Below are 16,756 nucleotides of genomic sequence, written 5' to 3' on the forward strand. Positions count from 1 at the left end.
AAATGCCCCACCCTATCAGGGAAGCGTCCGTGGTCACAGTGGCTACTGGAGGGGGAAGCACAAAGGGGCGTCCTATTGTAACATGTAGAAACGTCAACCATCACTGAAGATCCCTCTTGCAAGAGTTTGTAATCAGAATCATATGGTTCATTGGCAACTCCTGGTAAGACCATTGAGTGAATAGAAGCCACTAAAGAATCCACATATGCGTCCTCGCCAATGGAATGGCTAAAATTGCTGCCGCCATCAAACCTACTACTTTCAAGACCTCTGCGGCTGGAGCTCTGTTCTTTGAAACCAGTGATGTGATGTGTTGGTGAAGAATTGATACCCTTTCGACTGGAAGACATAGAGTGGTGGTTGAAGTGTCTAACTCTGCCCCTAGAAAGATGATATGCTGCGATGGCGACAAGGCAGACTTTTCAAAGTTGACTGTAATGCCTCAGTGGTTGCAGAGTGTCAGAGTGGATTCTGTTGCCTGAATCAGTTGATGCCTGGTGGTGGAGGTAAAGAGCCAATTGTCTAGGTATGGAAACACATGGAATCCTAGACGCCTCAAGTAAGCTGTGACCACTGCCATACATTTGGCAAACACTCTGGGGGCTGTAGTGAGACCAAAGGGCAGGGCTCGAAACTGGTAGCGACTGGCTCCCAGCCAGAAACGCAGATGATCTCTGGATTGTCTGGCCATTTTTATGTGGTAGTACGCATCACTGAGATCGATCAAGCACATCCAATTGTCCTTCCCTAAAAAGGGAAGTATAGACTGAAGCATGACCATCCGAAACTTCTCTTTTTTCACAAATTGGTTCAGTCTGCTGAGGTCCAAAATTGGTCTCCAGTCCCGTTTTCTTTGGAACCAAAAAGAATCTTGAGTAAGTTCCGAATCCTGTTTGGTCTGCTGGGACTGGTTGGATGACTCTTTTTTTCTAGCAACTTGCGGACCTCTATGGTTGCTTGCTCCCTGTAACTGGGTGGAACGTCCGGGATTCTCTTGATGGGGATGGGTGGAGTGGAGAATGGTATGAAATACCCTCTGAAAATGATGCTTTGTACCCATCTGTCATTTGTGATACCTAACCAGGCTTCTGGGTACAAAGATACGTGATTTCTGACCGCCTCCAGAGCAGGACAGTTGGGCCTCCTCTCAGGAGCGCTGATAGGGTTGGCCAGAGAAATGATCTCTGTCACCATGGTGTTGCGGACCCCCTCTTCTGCGAAGGTGACACCTTCCATTATTACCTCCTCCTCTGCCCCTGGAGGAAAGTTCTCCATGTGTGTCCTGAAAGGCTCCTTGGGCTTTATGGAACCACATCTTTCCTCCCCTTTGACCTTTGGGGTAAGGTCGAGTAGGGGTAGAAAAGCAGACTCTGACGGCAGACAGAGTCTTTCCCTCCTGTTCACACCTGGTCAATGTTTCCTTTACCTTAGGCCCAAACAAGGATGAGCCATCAAACGGGGTATTTACAAATGAAGACTTGAAGGGCTCCACAAAAGAATAGAGGCACATCAAGGCATGCCTACAAAGAGCAACCCCTGCTCCTGCAGCCCTACTCGACCCATCTGCTGCATATGATATGAGACGCATGGACGAGTTCGCAATGGAATTAAGGGTAGCAAGCTGGGAAGAAACCTTGTCAGTGACACCTGCAGCTTACAGCACCCTGAAGAGTATCTCCCAACTCCTTAAGGAGGTCTCTTTGCAGTCTGGTGAAATGGGTCAGATAGTTCAGTGATCGAAGGGTGAAAAACGCTGAACTGAACATGCGTTTCCCACATCTATCCATGATCCTAGAATCTCTGTTAGGAGGATGGATAGATGCAGAAGTTTCAGACAATTCCTTCTTGGTGGCTACTGCCACCACCATGGCATCAACAGGGACTCCCTTAGACAAGAAGATTTTATCTGCTGGGGCAGAGATAAACTTATTCGGCCTCTAAGGGACAGGTTCCATGGACTTCGGAGACTCCCATGCCCTACAAGAGAACAGTTGCATAAGCTCATCATAGGGTGGAGACGCCCAGGAGGTGGAAGGTTGAGACCCAAAAGCCTTCAGAAGAACCGACCCAAAAGCCTTCAGAAGAACCGACTCATCCTCAGTAGGGTTTTTGGACTGTCAATCACCCCTCTGCCTAAGGATCTCAAGGATCTCCGCAAAGGAGATGTCCTCAGAGGGGGATCGAGGGGACCCTTCTGACTCATCCAAGTCAGTGTCGGATGTCAATGACTCCTGTGGGGAGTCCAAGTGCCTCCTCTTGCACACTCTCTTTCTGGAAACTTCCTCAGTGGGAACCTCTGGGGAAATCTCAGAAAAACAGGGGGTGCCCAGTGGCACTACCTGAGGCTCTGGGCCTCCACGCTTGGGGTGGCTGACGGAAGCAGAAGCAGACACCAGCACTTTTGGGGAAGAAGATGCCAGACCTGGTGATGAGGAAGTCTTAGGAGACAGTACTCGCCTCATGGCTTCGGTGGGAAGGAGTTGATGGACCCGAAGGAACTGTGATTCCCTCCCGCATTGATGCCGTGGGCTCCGAGCCTGAGATAGGAGCTGAGCTCACCAGCGCCGAGGCCCCGAGAGGAAGAGTCGGCACCAACAGGTCAGTGCGACTATCCTCCCCAGACCTGGCCGGAGAGTGTCGGCTCCTGGAGTCCCCAGTCGGCACCGAGGACATCCGAGTAGATGGAGCCAATGACATTGGGACAGGTGTCGTCTCCAAGGGTTCTACAACCATCAGGTCAGTCTCTCCTGGCTCCGAAACCTGTTATGGCTCAGAGGAGGAGCGGTCAATTTCTGGGTATTAGTCTTCGGTTCCAACTCCTGGGTCGGAACCGACAGCAATTTAGCTAGGCCTGGTGCCTTTAAGAGCTTCTGTACCAGCTGGTCCATGTCCGAATCTGAAAGACTAACAGAGGACCAGGAGGAATGCATCGATGGTGCCGACTGGAGTAATGGAGAAGAAGGAGATTCAGAGACCGGTTCCAAGGCAGTGTCCCGGGTCCAAAAGGAAAAGACTGTCGGCTCCGAAGGCTGTGGAGCCGAAGTCACAGCAAGTTCCACTTTCTTAGATTTCTTTGACTTAGAGTCTGAAGAGGATTTGGAGGACTTCGATGACTTGCTGGCTCCATCCTGGTCAGTCAAAGCTTCCACAAAGGCGTGCTTAAGAAGACCCCGATCCATGAGCTTTCTCTCTTCCTCTCAGCAAGCACTCTAGTGGAAAAGGAGTGACAGATACTGCAGGACTCCTGAAAGTGCACCTCACCCAGACAATAAACACATTGGGTCAGTGACAGACATCTTTTGTCCACAGTCAAGACATTTTTTTAAACCAGACTTAGGATGTCTGTCTTTATCTTCCGACATAATAAGAAACAAATTCTATCCCCTTTAACAAGAAAGCAACTAAGAAAAAACACACACAATATTAACACTGCACAAAAGGCCACACTGTCTACATATAAATCTGAATATATATATATATATATATATATATATATATCTATAGAACCACACAAGAACTAACCGTATATTAGTCAAAAATACCTAACTACAAAATTGCACTAAAACTACACTACTAAAGGCCGAAGCCCACACTAGCAAAGAAAGGCCACTAAAACTAACGAGGCCCAAAAAGATAGTATTATTCTGGATAAGGAAAACACTAAGCAATAGAGTACATTGAAATATATGAAAAATTTTTAAGAAAAACTTGGTATTTAGTTGAAAAAGTCTCGAGCAGAGCTGGAAACGAAGAGATCAGTGCCACGGCAAACTAGATCTGAGATAATTCCAGCAATGCATCATGGGATAAGGGGTTTGGTCTCGAGCTACTGGTAATCTCTGAGCTTTGCTAAACGGCCGTGTCGGAGCCGAGGATCGGCTCCGAACCCATCAGTGAAGAATGAACGGCAAGATTGAACAACTTCACAGTCATAATTATGTGAAGAAAATGGATGGGTGTACCTTGCTAAGAGCTGCATTAAGTACTTTGTGTCAACTTTCTTAATGTATATACAGGTTGGGAGCGGAGCTTGTAAAGCACAGAGAATGGAAATTCAAGAGGTGACATAGATGACAGCGAACTTGTGAATGTAAGTGGTAAAGTGTAATGAAGATAACCGAGTAGTACAAGTAAAGAGAGAAAGACAGCTCTGTTGGCATACAGAGATAAAGCTCCATCTATGGCCCAGGAGACCAGAGTTCAGCTTGTTCATAGGTTGGTACTAGGCTATCTGCCCGAAGGCATTTATAAGCCTAGCCGGAATGTGTTGGCTTTCGCTGCCCCCTTAGATTAGTTCCCTGTGCCTCTGTCCAGCAGAGCCATTGAAGTGATCCCTGGGGTAAACTTTCTGTTTCCCATTCCCATCCACTCGTCACGGTTTCTCTTGAAGAGGGTTAGTGAGAAGCTCTGCCTAATGTAGATTGGAATCTTATTCCAGAGCATGGGAAGTCTCTGGGACAGGAATCTATCCCTCCAGCACGTCCTATTTATTGCTGTAGTGAGGTTTAGATCCCTGGAGCGTGTGGCTTGAGGGGATATGGTTTTCTTTAGGTGGAACATGTCCATCAATTCTGGGTTGGACATGGCCTGGTATGTCAGGCATAGATCACCTCTGAGTAGGCGGTATGCAACCGAGTACAGCTGGAGTTTCTTCAGTCGAGCTGCATAAAGTATCTGCTTGAGGCCAGTGATCCTCTTGGTGAGGTACTTCTGTGGTCTTTCCAGTTGTTGCAGGTGTCTTGTAAGGTACATCCCAAATGGGGCATTGTACTCTATGATGGGTCTGATGAGTGATGCGTATAGGGGCCCAATGACCTCTTTCGATCTGGATGCAAACCCTTTTGTGATTAGGTGGGCCACAGAGAAGGATTTTCTAATTTGATTATCAAAGGAGAGGTTACTATCTACTTGGGTCCCCAGATCCCTTATTACTTCTTCCGTATTTAGGGGGCTACCATCTATGTGATAGTTTGTGGGTACTTTGTTTTTTCCAAAGGGGATGACTATGCACTTTTTGGCATTTAGCTTAAGGCCATGGTTTTGACACCAGGTATCTGTCTCAGTGAGACCCTTTTGGAGGATGTCTGTGTCAGCCGGAGTCAATTATAGCCCACAGTTTGTAGTCGTCTGTGAACTTGGTCAGCCAAAGTCCTCCTGTACTTGCCTGTACCTCTGAGAAGTATATGCCGAACAGGAGGGGTCCTAGGACTGAGCCCTGGGGAACGCCACTTGTAACCGGTTTAAATTCAGACCTAGCTCCTGCAACTCTTACCAGGTGGGTTCTGTCCATGAGCCAGCTGACAACCCATCTTGTGACATAGGGGTTTATGTTCAAGTTGGTGAGCTTGTCTATAATACCTATGTGGGGAATGGTGTTGAAGGCCTTTGCAAGGTCTAGGTAGGCTGTGTGGACCAGCTTTCCCTTGTCTATAGCCTTGGTAACTGTCTCAAAGAAGTCCACCAGGTTTAGGAGGCATGATCTGCCCTTAAAATGGAACTGGGTAGGGTCCAGAGATTGGAGGGTCCCAACGTCTCTGTTAATGAGATCCATGATGATGCGCTCCATAGCTTTGCAGACCAAGCTAGTCAGGCTTACAGGGCGATAGTTCCCAGGGTCCGTTGTGGCTCCACCTTTGTGGAGCGGAATAACCGTGAGGGGTTAGTTCATCTTTGAGCTCGTGTAGGGCGCAGCCTGGGACACCATCCGGTCCCATAGATGCTGTGTTTTTGGTTTTGTAGAGGGCTGTTTTAACCTGAGTGTCTGTGATTTCAGGGGCACTACATTCTTCTGGTATAGTTATGGGCCCTTTTGGGGGTGAGAGGGGGGTGAAGTTTGCACTGAACCTGTCTGCCAGGATGTTGGCTATATTGGTCGGTTCAGTGTATTTTGTGCCATTCTGCACTAACGCCGAGCAGATCTGAGAATTGCCATTTAGATTCTTGACATAGCTAAAGAATGCCTTGTGGTTATCTTTGGAGTCCATGGCAATTTTTCTTTCGAATCTAGCCTTAGATGATTTTATGAGGGGAATGTAGTTTCTTGCTGATACTGATCAGGGATGTATTCCCTTCTTGGGATTTTACTCTTTTCTGTACTAGTTTCCCCCTTGTATTGTATAGCTTGTTTATGGCAGGGGTCGATAAGACTCCTTTCCTTTTCTTGGAGGAGTGAGTCTTTGTTTTGTTTGGGATAGTATGACAATTGCGACAAAGAAACCGGGAAAAGCTTGCACAGAGGTGGAAAGAAATGCTGAAGCTTTGCTTGCTCACCTCTATTCAGGTGCTGGGGTGGCATCTGCAGTGTTAAGAGTCCACAGCAGAGATTAGGGATCACACACACACACACACACACACACACACACACACACACACACACACACACACACACACACACACACACACCTGTTAAAATGCCAGGTTTTTGTGATATAAAAAAATGAGACCACCAGAAAATCATTTCAGAACTTTTCCCACCTTTAATGTGGCCTATAACCTATTAAATTAAATTGAAAAACAAACACATCTGTGAGGGGAAAATATATAAAACAGAAAAAAACATACAATAAGCTGGTTGCATAAGTGTGCACACCCTTAACCTAATACTTTGTTGAAGCACCTTTTGATTTAATTACAGCATTCAGTCTTCTTGGGTACATACCTGCCATCAATTAAGGAGACTCTGATTAACCACAAATAAGTTTAGCTATCCTAGTAGGATCTTCCTGACATTTACTCAGTTGCCAGCATCAGCAAAATCCATGGTTCACAGAGAGCTTACAAAGCATCAAAGGGATCTCATTGTTGAAAGGTATCAGTCAGGAGAAGGGTACAAAAAATTTTCCACAGCATTGGATATACCATGGAACACAGTGAAGACAGTCATCAAAAAGTGGAGAAAATATGGGCCAACAGTGACAATGCAAAGAACTGGACATCCCACCAAAATTGATGAAAAGACAAGACGAAAACTGGTCAGGGAGGTTGCCAAGAGACCTACAGCAACACTGAAGGACCTGCAGGAATTTCTGGCAAGTACTGGTTGTGTACTACATGTGACAACAATCTCCCATATTCTCCATATGTCTGGATTATGGGGTAGGGTTGCAAGACAGAAGTCTTTTCTTACACAGAAAAACATCCAGGCCCAGCTAAAATTTACAAAACAATACATCAAGTCTCCCAAAACATGTCTGAAAATGTGTTATAGTCTGATGACACCAAGGTTGAACTTTTTGGCTACAATTCCAAAAGGTACGTTTGGTGCAAAAAAACACACTTTGCATCACCAAAAGAACACTATCCCCATGGTGAAGCTTGGTAGTGGCAGTATCATGGTTTGGGGTTGCTTTTCTTCAGCTGGAACTGGGGCTTTAGTCAAGGTGGAGGGAATTATGAACAGTTCCAAATACCAGTCACTTTGGCTCAAAACCTTCAGGTGTCTTTTAGAAAGCTGAAGTTAAAGAGGAATTTCACATTTCAACACGACAATGACCCCAAGCATACATCCAAATCAACAAAAGAATGGCTTCACCAGAAGAAACTTAAAGTTTTGGAATGTCCCAGCTAGAGCCCAGACCTAAATTCAATAGAAAATCTGTGGGGTGACCTGCAGAGGGCTGTGCATAAGAGATGCCCTCGCAATCCGACAGATTTTGAGCGCTTTTGCAAGGAAGAGTGGGCAAAAATTGCCAAATCAAGATTTGCCATGCTAATAGACTCCTACCCAAGAAGACTGAATGCTGTAATTAAATCAAAAGGTGCTTCAACAAAGTATTAGTTTAATGTTGTGCACGCTTATGCAACCAGCTTATTGTACCTTTTTTATTTTTTATATTTTTTATCCTAACAGGTTTGTTTGTTTTTCAATTGAATTGTACAGGTTGTAGGTCACATTAAAGGTGGGAAAAGTTTTGAAATGATTTATTGTGGTCTCATTTTTTTATATCACAAAAACCTGACGTGTGTACAATTTTTATATCCAATGCAAACACGCACACGCTCACGTGCGCGCGCGCACACACACACACACACACACACACACACACACACACACACACACACACACACACACACACACACACACATATGGAAAACCAGCAGGTTGAGACAGGAAAAAATGATAACTTAACTTTTTAATAAAGCCTGAGATGCTTGTTGTGTACCAAGCAGATGGCACAACAATAAAAAATGTGTGATCAGGACAGACAGAGAGCAACATGGGACTTGGGGAAGGAGCCAAGCAGCCTATGAAAGCTTTAGGTGCTGAGTGATCCTAATGCTTGCAGTTTACTGTCATAATGGACCACAATTTTCTCTGCTCCCTTCTTATCAGACTCCATTTTCCCAGATTCTCCTTGTTTTTTGGCTGTCAGATGAATTTCCTCCATCTTGCTGTAAGTTCATTATTTTCTTAACAGTGTCCTGCAATTCTCCAGGTTTTCTACTTCCATTTTGATTATCTCCTGAATACAGAAAATTAAAATGGTGGGTGTCTTGGCTAAACGCTCTTAGAAAACAAGCTATTAAAGTGACAGGCCAATCAGAACTGTCCAAAACCTGACTTTTTCCTTCTTAGTGAGAGAAGTGTTGGGTCACAAAGGTGACAGAAAAGAATTGATACCAGGGAAAAACAATAATCCAGAACATAATTCTAGGTGTACATTTAGGGCAGAAGGTCAGGAAAATACATGTTCATGATCAGGTTCTATGCAGATAGTCTAATGTTATTCAAAGGCTCAAGATTTACATTTCAATGCCCTTTAACAGTTGCTTCTGCAAATACAGAAACTTAAGATGACTAAAATGAATGGTATGAGTAGCATACTTATGTCGTTAATGGTCTGTCAAACTCCCATCTTCAAAATTACTTTGCTAACCAGAAAATGAGAATTCCATTAATCAACACACATCCCACTTCCCTGTTCAAAATTACATACTTTAATTAGACACAAAACAGGCTAAAACGCAAAAATGCAAAATGTCACATACCTCTATGGATAACCGACAATTTTCTGTATAGGTGCTCTAAAGCTTTTACAATCTGGAAAAAAAACAGTAGTACATTAGCACAGCAAGATACCACCAGTGAAAGAAATCTCCCAAAGCCAGACAAGGGAATCAGTGCTCTAATGATGCCACAGTTTAGCTGACATTAGTTTAGAACACATTTCTGAGATAATGACACGTATATACACCTTTCAACTTCCTTTTGGTTTCACCTGTAGAGCTGAATTCATACTTAAAATTTTGACAGATACAATGAAGAAATACAAGTTATTCAATCCTTCTCCAGGGTCAGTACTGGTGATTTTATTATTTTAATTAATGGGCTGGAGGTGGTATTTAATAAGTGGACAGGGTACAATTTCAGAATGTTGCTCATGCTAAGTAGTGGAAGGGTACAATGAACATTCTGAATAAACCAAAAAGGATTATGAATGGCAATGGTTACACGTTTCACATTTAACACATTACCTCCCATGGAAATTACAGTATTTAATGCACTAATGCAAGTCTGCACCAACACTGAAAGGAATGCTAGGTATAAACACAACGTTGATTATGCTGGTTAAATTTCTCAGTGCCCATACTATTAGCTCAGGATGGAGGGACTATTTATGACAGACAAGGTAAAGGGGAACAGTAGTTGAGAAAACCTACACTGTTAATTCCCAGTGGAACACCTCAAAGGGAGAATTGTCTCCAATCCAAGTCTTGGCAAATTGGTATGCAAAAAAATATGGTTGCTGTCCACCTCCAAACACCCAAATTCTCTTTGAATTAAAAAGGTATAACTATTGTCTGTTCTACATTTAGCGGATTAGAGGTATGCAAGCTGCAGACTGCTGTCCGTGAAGCTCTATTGCTAGATTCAACTGCTATAAAATATCCCTTGTTTTATGGATATGAATGTCTCTCTCCACCTGGACCACACACACACACACACACACACACACACACACACACACACACACACACACACACACACACACACACACACACACACACACACACACACACACACACATCCTTGAGTGGGGCTATACAACTATATATCTAAGTTCCCTATTTTTTTTTATGTGAAAGAAGGATTGGTTCTCAAGGTCACCCTATTTTGCTGAAAGACTGTTAATGGCCTGCTGTATAAGATCTGCCACTCAGAGGTACTTCTAACTAACACAGAGGCTACTAGAAGTACTGTCTTCTAGGACAAGAACTTAACTGGACCAATAATGCTAGTTCAAATGGATCCAAGGTTAGTTTTACTAAGACAAAATCAAGTTACCCTCTGAGGAGGTAGTCATCCTTGATTTACAAATATGAAGAACTCCTTGCAGGACTTATTTTACCAGCATGTAGCTTGCAAGAGGCAATCCAGTGGAAGGTATGCTGAAATATCTACAATATGTACTTTTACATGGGTCTATGTCATGTAATCGAAGGTTCAACTCTGTGAACCTCTGGTCATCAAACTGAAAAGAGCTATTGTACACTTAAGTGAATGTTCACATCAGCAAATGTTTTAAACAGGGAATGGAATTAGTTGGCCAACATCAAGAAATTTGCCCTGTTCCCCACTGTAGTGCGATCTTGGAGTTGGTATATATAGGTAGGAGGGTGTGGGGGGCACAGCCCTTACCTGGATATGTTTGACATACTGCGGTGTGTGTGTGTGTGTGTGTGTGTGTGTGTGTGTGTGTGTGTGTGTGTGTGTGTGTGTGTGTGTGCGTGCAACAGTCGTGGTGTTGGTCAACTAATTCCATTCCCTGTTTACAACATTCTCTGATGTTAACACACAAAATGAAATAAGTCACCAACCAAGAAGTAGTGTAAACCACAGCAGAGACAGCCAACCACGAAATTTCTTCAACACAGAGTCTTTAATAAACGTGACAGTAGCGAAAAAACTGACAGATAAAATTGAAACAAGCGCTTTCGTCTGGCTGATACCAGGCTTTATCAAGATGTGTGTATGAGGAACCCTAACCCATTTATAGTACTCAATGGTCATCTGACCTGCACCTAATTGATTAATTAGAGTAAATTAAAGTAATTTAAATTAATTTAAATTCAATTAAATAGGTTACATTCTTAAAGGTATAACAAAAAAGATTAATATATGAATATGTATGCAACCTTAAAAACAATATATTATACTTGATAAAAAACATTGAAATTCAATTAATGCATTATATTTGTCTATATTATATTATAAATACTATAAAAATATTCTAAAAAAATAATAATACATGTATGTAAACTTCTAAAACTTCTAAGATTCTAAAATACAAATTGCTGTACATATAAACCTTAAAATACAATTGCAACAAAATATAAAATTTTAAATTTGTACATAGTTAATGAATGAAGTTAATAAATATTTATGCGTTCTTTATATATTCTTTATATAATGAGTACGCCAAACAGTAATGTTATATAACTACAAAAAAAAACATATATAATGAATCCTATACTATAACCTGGCCCTTCTAATCTTCAATACACTATGGATACTAATATTGTCATTTAACCCAGGGGGTTTTGCAGCATTTAACTTTAATTGCCACAACAGTTCCTTATATTCCAGTGATGTTTCCCAGTCTCCCCCTCTTGGATTCTGAGTTGCTTGCTCTAGAACCATGAATTTTAATTGCATGTTGGGACATTTTAAAGAATGCTTATAAAAAGCATTAGTTTCTTATATATAGGTAGGAGGGTGTGGGGGCACAGCCCTTACCTGGGTATGTTTGACATACTGCGGTGTGTGTGTGTGTGTGTGTGTGTGTGTGTGTGTGTGTGTGCGCGCAACAGTCGTGGTGTTGGTCAACTAATTCCATTCCCTGTTTACAACATTCTCTGATGTTACCATTCCCTTAACTGAGCATTCCCTCTTTTCATCTCAATGAACAAAGTTTTGCATAATAGAACATTTGATTACGTGACACAGACCCTTTTTACAGAAGTGTAGGAAATTCCTGCTGAAAAAAGATTTGACAGGTACGGCAGTATCACAGTAAAGCCCAAATGAACTAGCATTCTGAGACTTCCACTCTGCCAGGCATGGCATCCTTCTGTTAGGTTTCTTTGCTTTATCAGGTAGGTCCACTGAACACAAGTGTCCTTTTTCAGAGGCAATCTGGAAGTTACTACCTCAGAGTTACACATTAGGCAAATGGAGGTGGAATGAATCAAACATGTACCTTGACTACCAGAAGCAGTTCATTAACAACTCATCACCTGAGTCCTCCATGTTAACTGCCAGACTTCCTTCATGATATTAAGCATGCCTAATGAAGAAAGGTGCTGGAGAGGAGTAAGTGTCAGACCATCCATGCTGTGAGCCCAAGACTCCTGAGGTTTAGGTGCATAAAGGCTCCTAAACTCTGAGGCAACAAGCCCACAATGACAGGCAGGAAGTAAGGAGGTTTCTTACAGTTGAAATATGAGTGAAAACCAGAGTTGCCTCTGCTGAAGAAACATTCAGAAGAGTCATACTGGGGCTACCCTTACCTTCAACAGAACTGCTATTCATGGCTGGTGGTTTATTATCCTGCTGAAGGGAACCCGCCATGCTTTTTAATTCTTTGGGAAGGGATGAGGCCATAAGGCTAATCCTTGAAATGCACAGCTAACTCCTAGGCATGACTTGAGAGAGAATCTGTACACAGAACATGAATATGATCTCAATACCTGTTTATGCAGCACTTGCCTGTGGTGTCATCAGTTGCCAGCTGAAGGACTTCTGGTTTCCAAATCTGTCTGAAAGCCTTTAGAGGTAGTAGCACTGCTAGCACCTTGATGACATTAATGTAATGTTTGCAGCTTCTGGGTCCAATGATTTTGCACCATAAAATTACAGATGTGTCCAAAAAGCTATATCCAATATATTGGAATTCAAGGTTTGATTATGGGGGTGTGCATAAAAATGTTTTCTCAGATTTATCCCTGTTTGGGAAGCCCAACAGACAAACTCGTTCTATAGCCATGGTAGGACTAGAAGCACCTCCAGTCACTGTGAATTTGCCTCTATATGTCCTTAGTGTACCACTGCATCTTTCTGCACATGGAGCCAAGCCAGTTGTACCATTATGATGAATATCATGTGAACCAGAGACCTGATGAAAGCCTTTGCTGTAAGGGATGTACTCTATAACTGTTGACGGGGGGAGCATTCCCTAGGTTCACTTATTCAGAGGGTAGGAAGACTCTGAACAAGCCTGCACTGAATAATGCCTTTTTGAAGATTTTGCATGTGTGTGGTATTCAACTGGATACCTGTACAATCGAATGACCCCCTCAAGTTCTGACATGGCTGAGAGTATTCTGAAGCTTCACCTGTGGTTCTTCCTTGCACTGGGCTTGCAGAAGGTAATCCTGCTGGTATGGATAAGTGTGAATGCCCTTGGTCCTTACAAAAGCAACTACTAGGGTCAGACATTTCATGAAGACATTGGGAGGAGTAGAAAGCCAAAATGGTAAACAGACAGTAAGTAGTGATCCCCTCCTGTGACCTTTGCATTCTGGCACATCATCAACAGGTGCCCTTGAGGTTCACAGTGACCATGAAGTCTCCAGGCATTAAAAATGAGAGAAGGGACTGCAGGCAAGCATTTTGTACTTCAGGACTTTTCAGAAGAAATTTATTCTCAAAAGGTCCAGAATAGGTCTCAGTGGCCCATCTTTCTTGGAATAGCCTGAACTAGAAGCTTTTCTTCTGCTCTTCCGATGGAATATTTACACTGCTTCCTCAGCCAGTGGGGTATCAAGCAGGGGGAAGACCAGCTCCAGGGCAATAAACAAGTAAACAAGTTCCCTCCGCATCTGCTCACTGCCTCTTAATCTAATGAACTGCCTGACCACCTAATACATTTAACAAGCCTCAATCAAGCACATTCTGCAGTTATGAACTAGACCCTCAAGACCACTCCGTTTGCTTACTTTCTGTTTATTTTAAACTAATTTATTCTATCTTCTCTCACACTCCTTTCCACAGCATAGCAAGTACCATCCTTGTTGCCAGTCCCTCTTGCTCCTACTCCCTACTTCCCTGTGTACTACATCTATGACAGCATTTACGTATTACTCTGTTCTGAAGATGTACAGTAAATCATTGCTGTAAAAGTAGTAAATGCACAGTATCATTTCTGATTGACACCTGTTAACTAAACTGTCACGCATGTTCTCATCTCACACAGTTCTAAACCACCTGGAAATATTGCAAATATCCCTATCCCATCTCAAATATCTTTGCACAAGGCTACTTTTAGTCAATAATTTGACAGCATTTGTCCTTCTTCATTCACTATATCTATCTCAGAGCTCTTACTTAACCTATAAATCATTTCCTTACCCTGACACTCATCCTTCATTTCTTTCTACCTTTAAATTCTTATCTCTTTTCAACTCTCAGCTTCTCCTCTGTCCATCTCTAGTACTAGCAGGAAACAGCACAAATATAATATTGTATTTCACTACCACTTTTTCATGTAAGTACAATATGTAATCAGTACTAAACCTTCCGCTTCCTTTCTTTTCAGTTACAAACCTCCGTAATTACATGCAGTACAACATACTAAGATTCATCATCCATTTTTTAATCTCTAACCACCTACTAGTTCTTGACTTTACTGTCCATCAATAGAACTCTTGTATGACTATCTTTGTTATGCTTATTATTTGTAAATATTCAATATCTTGATTCTAAACAATTTGTAACTGTGCTTTTAATGTCATTTATCATGGATTCATGTTATATTTGTAGTCTCTGTAGAGCTTTTCTTCCCAGGCCTCAAGTGAAAAAGGGGTTTTCAGCCCAGTCTGACTTTCCTGGCAAACCAATGCCAACAAATAAATAAATAAAACAGATAAATAATAAATACACATACTGGGTATAACAACAGATATTAAACTGTACTACAATGACACTGAAAATAGTGGAACTGCTACTAACTGGTACGTTAAAATGAAACAAAGATTAACTTCTCCTTTTATAAGAACTGCTGTTATTGATATGTACACTGTAAGTATTCTGTCCAAATCTGTTATGCAGAGTCTGCATGTTCTATCTCCAAATTACTTGATAACTGTTTTATATATCTCTGTAAAGTACAGTTTTGTACCTACCATAAATGCAGATGTTCGAGTGTATACCCTGCTGCAGACATCACACTTGGGTTATCCTGTCGTCAGGCGGTCCCGCAGTCGGCCTGAATTCCAAAGTCTTGGTCCGGCGTCGGTTGCTGTCGCTTCTTCCCTGACGTCAGTGCGCCAGGGGTATATAAGAGGCATCAGACGCCATTTTCTTCAGTTTTTCTTGCCCCAGATGTCAGGTGCCCCCCCAAAAGATGGTCAGTAGATAGTACCAATAATAAAAGCTTAGCATCAACAAAACAGCCCTCCAGCTATAAGCAAATACACCACAAAGGTTGTATCAGATTTTAAGGTATTGAAAGGTTTTAGTTAGGTCAGAGGGGATGGAGGGATGGTAACCTGGACTGCAGCAGGGTATACACTCGAACATCTACATTTATGGTAGGTACAAAACTGTACTATGTTCATCGTGTTACCCTGCTGCAGTCATCACACTTGGGTAGAATCCCAAAGCTAAGGATGGGAGGTGGAGTCAAACAGGGTTAGAGGAGGCTAGAAGGCCCTGCAAAACTGCAGTGGCGAAGCCAGCTCTAGTCTTAGAGTAAAGTGGTAGGTGATAAGTGTTTGGTGAAGGTGTGTACTGAACTCCAAGTTGCAGCTTCCAGAATATCCTTGGTTGGCACCCCTCTGAGGAAGGCTCTAGATGTAGCTGCTGCCCTGGTGGAGTGGGGCCTTATGCTAGCAGGAACTGGTTTTCCATGATGGGTGTAGCAAAAACGTATGCAATGTCCTATCCATTTGGAAATGGTCTGTTTTGAGATAGCCTTTCCTTGTGATGCTGTAGCATAGGATACAAAAAGTTGGTCAGATTTTCTGAAAGCCTTAGTTTTATCCAAGTAGTAATGTAGTTGCCTGTGAATGTCCAAGGAATGCAGGAGTCTTTCTCCTTTGTTCTGTGGATTTGGAAAGAAGGTGGATAAGTGGATGGCTTGATTTAGAGCCACACTGGATACCACCTTTGGCATAAAGGAGGGGTTAAGTTCATAGAGAAACTCTGTCTTGATGAAAAATGAGGAAAGGCTCTACTGTCATTAGTGCCTGTAGCTCTGAGACTCTTCTGGCTGAAGTAATTGCTTGCAGCAAGGCAGTTTTCCATGATATAAACTGTAAGTCAGCTGAGAAAGCTGGCTCAAAAGGTGGCAGTGTAAGTTTTTCCAGAACAAAATTTAGGTCCCAAGTTGGTGTTGGCGCTCTCCTGGGAGGCCTAATGTTTTTTGCCTCTCTGAGATACTGCCTTAGAAGTGGATGTGTAAATAAGGGAGGATCCGTGTTGTAGTGAGCTGAAATAGCTGAGGCGTGGATTTTAATAGATGAAAAAGAAAGTCCTTTGTGTAACATCGCAGTTAAATATTGTAGAATCTGAGGTATGTTCGGCTGAAAGGTATTTTGGCCTTTAGCTTGGTTCCAGGCGCAAAATCTTTTCCATTTGTCTGAGTAAGCTTTCCTGGTGCTGGGCCTCCGGGCCTCCAGAATTACATCCATAACAGCTTGTGGAAGAGGGGCTGGCTGATTGCTTAGGTGATGTGCCATGCAGCCAAATTTAAGGTTTTGAGCTGGCTGTGTAGAATCTGACTGCCTTGCTGTGTGAGTAGATGAGGAATTTGTG

At 42.7% G+C, this 16,756-nt stretch overlaps 1 protein-coding gene across 6 annotated transcripts in view; it reads right to left on the reverse strand.

Moving 5' to 3' along the window:
* LOC122813050 (dual specificity mitogen-activated protein kinase kinase 6) overlaps positions 1–16,756 on the reverse strand; it is a 751,080-nt gene that overhangs the window by 158,554 nt on the left and 575,770 nt on the right. For all 6 annotated transcript variants that reach the window (XM_044085167.1, XM_044085166.1, XM_044085165.1 and 3 more), the window contains exon 7: positions 8,989–9,040. In XM_044085167.1, coding sequence (XP_043941102.1) covers positions 8,989–9,040 — 52 coding nt within the window. The remainder of the gene's footprint in view (positions 1–8,988; positions 9,041–16,756) is intronic.

Source organism: Protopterus annectens, chromosome 10.part0, assembly GCF_019279795.1.
Source record: "Protopterus annectens isolate FY-2018-M chromosome 10.part0, PAN1.0, whole genome shotgun sequence".
In the NCBI taxonomy this organism is placed as follows: domain Eukaryota; kingdom Metazoa; phylum Chordata; order Ceratodontiformes; family Protopteridae; genus Protopterus; species Protopterus annectens.